This window comes from Austrofundulus limnaeus, unplaced genomic scaffold (assembly GCF_001266775.1).
Source record: "Austrofundulus limnaeus strain Quisiro unplaced genomic scaffold, Austrofundulus_limnaeus-1.0 Scaffold2216, whole genome shotgun sequence".
Lineage (NCBI taxonomy): Eukaryota > Metazoa > Chordata > Actinopteri > Cyprinodontiformes > Rivulidae > Austrofundulus > Austrofundulus limnaeus.
The window spans coordinates 6,496-11,436 of NW_013954618.1; the positions used below are offsets into that span (position 1 = coordinate 6,496).

Sequence of the window (4,941 nt, forward strand, 5' to 3'; positions counted from 1 at the left end):
ACTGGAACAGCAGCAACTGCCCAGTCCCAGATTGTATTGTGCTGTGAGTCAGAGAGGCTTTTCCACCTACCAGAGTGGTGTGACCTCACTTCACTGGATGTGGCCTCCCCTAAGATCTATTAATCCAGTGGAGTCAGGTCCTGTAGGACTTCTGGGGCAGCCGTGGGCGTTGTTCTGGTAGAACAAAGGTATAAAACCTAAAATCTGAGCTCTGGTCAACATACTAACTTTACTGAACCTTAAAAAAAAGGTTATATTATTTTTCTAACAGACTAAATTCAATTTCTTGTGCATATGCTTTTCTGAAGTGAGGGAAACAATTTCCTCGACCTCTGTTTTTATTTTTACTCTGGGACTTGGTGRGCTTCATAGTGAGCTGCTGTTACAATTTAAAATTAAAAAAAGACTTCATTTTTGCACAACCTTTCTAGAAGTTACAGAAAATTTCTTTATTACTTCTATTAATTTACCCTTTTGGTTGTTTAACTTCATCATTAATTTTATTTATTTANGTCTCACACATAAAAATTAAAAAAAATTGAATTTTTACATGTATTAGTCAGTGTTAGACTTTTATAGTTTCAATAAGGTTTTTGAAATTTTATATTTCTCATTCTATCATATTAAATTTGTGTTTAGTGATACTCACCACAGTAAAACAGTGTTTTCACATCTAACTGGTCAAACTGGTACAAATCAGAACTCCTTTTCAGAATCTGCCAGTCAACAGGTCACACATTCTACAGTTAGGGTCTTTGTCAGGAAGGTGTTCACACAGAAGGAAATCTGTAGTGAACTCACCTGAGCATGAAGATGCAGAAAGGATTCTGCGATATCAGGATGTTCCCTCGGACCTGACAAATATAAAAATGTCAGATTAACAAAAGGTTTTCAGTCCTCCTTTATTTTTTATATTTTACAGCCAAGCAGCCAGACTTTCTTGTAACCTTTTAATGTGTTCCTGATCAATAGTTCTTCATGCTTTCTTGTGTCTGTTTAAATAGACGAATGTTTTGTCCAGTGTTGGACAAATTGAAACAATCTCTCCATCGGTCGGTTTTCTTCTGGTTATCTGAGGTCAGGTTGCAGAGGTCCAGACCTCTCTCTACCCAGCAGATAATCCCATGGTGTTCCATGCAGGAGAGGAGATTTAATCTGAGTCTGCTCAGGGGTTTTCTTCCAATGGGATATGAATGAGAGGAATACTGTTCAGATGCCTGAACCACCACAGTCGACTCCTTTCAATGAGGAGAAGGAGCAGCAGCTCTACTTCAAGCCCTCCTCAGATGATGGAGACCCATCTCTAAGGTTGAGCCCAGTCCCCATAAGAAAGGAGTTAGGGTTAGGGATGTTTAAAACAACACAACTGACTGAAATTAATTTATACCATTCTGAGTAGGCCATTTTATTTAAATTAGTGTGGAAGCAGGGAAACAGTTAAAACATGCAGGACAGTGGGTCACGAGGAACAGGGTTGAAGACCTTTGGACTGGAGCAAGACCTTCATTGCTGCAGACAAGGGCCCCAACTTTTTCTGTCCTCTCAATGTCCAGACAACCATTTCCCAATAGTTTATTTAAAAAAAATCACCAAAACAAGTTCATTTGAATATTAAAATACAGTATAACTCAACTCTTCAAATAAAAAAATTGCAACTACGTATTGACTTTATTCTTTTATTATTTTGATAAAGAGAAAAAAGTTGAGTGTGTTTTTGGGAGAGTTGGTGAGTGCTTGGCTTGGGCTGGGTGGGGGGGGGGGGGGTGTTTGAGGAAAATAGGTTGGGAACAACTGCCTTAAGGCAGGAAGACTGTTCATCTTGGTTCTGGTTCTGGTGGAGGTTTGTTCCTGTTAAAAACAAGTCATTCTTCACTGTCGCCCTGTGCTTGTTCAGGATGAGGGGCTGCATTAAAGTGAGGATTTGATGCAGTCAGCAGGCTTCTTTAGACGACTATTTACTAATTGGTATTTTGTTACTTTTTCTGATTCTATTATAATTGGATTGACCTAAACTGTATGTTACATCTTAAATTCACTTTAATTTGTTTTTCTGTATGTATTGTGTCCTGACTGAACTGAATGGTTTAAATTTCAGTTCAGTTCAGTTCAGTTCAGTTAGTTTATTCATTTCTTTGAAAAAACAACATAAATTCAACATACAACAAAAATACAAATCATAAATTAAATGAAAGGTAGCAGAAGAAGATAAAATCTTATTTTATCTGCCCATTTTTCTCAAATAACTAATTTCAATCAAAAATAATCTTTAGTTTATAAAAAGGAAGAAAGAAAAAAATGCAAAGGTTTAACTCCTTGAACAACAATTCATACATTTACATATTTCTCCAGCAAATTATTCTTTATCATTCTCTTAAATATACTCATTGATCTGGCATTTTTAATGTCATCTTCCAGATTATTCCCTAATCTTATACCCTGGACTGAAGTATTCTGTTCCTTTAGACTGGTTCTAAATTTGGTTTTAACAAACATCTCTATCCCTTTGAGATTATAAAAACCTTCTCTTTTAACAAAGTGTAATTGAATATTTGAAGGTAATGTGTTTTTATGAGCCCTATACACTGACTGATAAAATACCATAGTTAACCAAATCATATAATTTCAATAACTTCATCTGATGGAACAATGAATTTGACGGGTGATAGTAATGCTTTCTGGTGATAATTCTTACAGCTCTTTTCTGTAAAACCAAAATTGGGTTTGCAATTGTTTTGCATGATTCCCCCCAAACATTAATACAGTAGATCAAGTGTGGAACAATTATTGCATTATATAATATAAACAGACCTTTATCATTAAATTTACTTTGTACAATACTGCAATGGATTTGGCTATTTTTGTTCTTAAATGATGTACATGAGGGCTCCATGTCAGCTTTTTTTTTTCCTATTGCTTGTTTTCTGTAGCGCTCCTGGGTTCGGTCCTGTCATTCATCGCCTCAGTTCTGTCTATCAGTCTGCCTAACTATTTCTCTGTCTTTTGTCTTTTATCTCGCTCACGTAGCACAGTGTGAGTTTTGGTGCGCCTGTTATTATGCCAATTATCTGCTGAGCTGCTTTGGCTCAGAGTAAGTGTAGGGGAGTCTTTTGGGGATGAACCTCTTTAAAATTCCAAATGAAGAGCTGGGATTCACCAGCAGCTCTTTAAATAATACAAAGCACTTGATCTCATTCAGGTTCTCAGTAATGGACAGTTTTACTCAGTCAAACTCTTTCCACGCACCATTAAGCAGACGGCTTTCTTTCACGGTCAGCAGTTTTATTTATCGAAATACCCCCCAAACAAAAAGATGGTTACAGTGTGTCAAAATGTGACCCATTCCTTCAGCATCTTTAGTAAGATTTTGTTTTTAGAGTTTTCATATTTATGTTTGTCAGTTTTTGTAACAAGTTAATTACTTGTCTTGTTACAAAAAGCTTTTAGTGAAAAAAAAAATAATTGTTTCACTTCAAGTAACAAATGGAGCAAATTTCTTTTAGTGCTCAGGCTTTGCCATTTCCCCTTCCACCCTTTWTTCCCCACTGTTTTAAACATTAAAAATACTATTTCATCATTACCTCGATGCCTCTTGGACATCAGTTCATCTTCTCCCCAGTGAGCTGAAATGTCGAGCGCACTTTTTCCACATTACCGGTGTTCATATTTAGCAGTCGTGCACTGAGGCGTTGATACACGTCTCTGCGGGAAAGTGAGACTTTTCTCGGGTCAATGTCCTCAAACTGAGATGATGATTCACCAAAACCTACCGATCCCGCCGTATCGCCATCCTGCATTACTGCCCTTCAGCTTTCTGAATCAGTGTGTGTGGTGTCATCACTCTGAATGTGGCTTTGGGCTTAGAACACACACACACACACACATGTGCTCCTCTGCACTACGAGTGGAGAGTGACCCTGATGCGAGCCTCAATCTGTGAATGGTGTCATCTGTCTGACAGATGCTCAGATCCTCTTATGGGATGTCATGAAGAAGACGGAGAGGTTTGCTTTTTAGCTAAAGTGAATGTTAAAGCATCACTGTTCAAAGTGCTTTATTTTGAAAGATCCCTCCAAGGTCAATTAAGTAGATTCATTTATACACAGTGTGGTTTGAACAACCCAATCACATGTGTWTAAAGGCTTAGATTTTTTTGAGCAGATTAATTTTTTCTTTCTCTTTTGTCATTGTWTTTGATGTTATTTATGGAGTCACAAAGAAAATTAGAACTAAACGAGTGTTGTAGAAATTTTCTTTGATGTCACTGATGTTTCAAACTGAACACATTATTTAACGACTTGGAAACATTACAAAGAAGTAAATAAAAGAAACACTTCTTATTGTTTTTACCATTTTGTTGTCACTATTTAATCATTTTGTCTTTAAAAATGCACTTATTCTTAAAATTAACAATAACAAATTATATCCTTATTTCTACCAATTTTATTGTAAATGTAAATGATTGTTTAGCAAGGAGGTTTATAGAAGGAAGCTGGAGAGTAAACTGAAAAGGAACAATACCAGAGATGTGAGGTCAGGGATGAAGAAGATCACAGGTTTCAAGCAAAAGGAGAATCAGATGGATAGAAGTCTGGACAGAGCAAATGAGCTGAACACATTCTTCAACAGGTTCAGCTCAGGAACAAGCTCATCTTCCTCCTCTCTTGCCCCCAGCCAAACAGACATCTCACCCTCCTTTGACCCACAGCTTTCCTGTCAAACCTCAGATGTTTTATCTTCAACCTCAGTCATGGACTTTTCTTCTACATCCACAAGTTTGTCTTCAACTAAATCAGGAGATGCTGCTGCCTCCCCCTCCCACTTTTCTGTATCTAGAAGTCAGGTGAAGAGGCAGCTAGAGAGACTGAACCAGAACAAGGCTGCAGGTCCAGATGGTGTCAGCACCAGAGTCCTGAAGGACTGTGCAGACCAGCTCTGTGGGAT

General features: G+C 37.4%; 1 protein-coding gene across 1 annotated transcript in view; it reads right to left on the minus strand.

The window, feature by feature from the left end:
• Window positions 1–649: 649 nt before the first annotated feature.
• Window positions 650–4,941, minus strand: part of LOC106537263 (importin-13) — a gene marked incomplete at both ends in the record, with an annotated part of 15,531 nt that continues 11,239 nt past the window's right edge. The window contains 2 exon segments of the mRNA XM_014034650.1: window positions 650–716; window positions 802–854. Of these exon segments, the coding sequence (XP_013890104.1) occupies window positions 650–716; window positions 802–854 (120 nt within the window).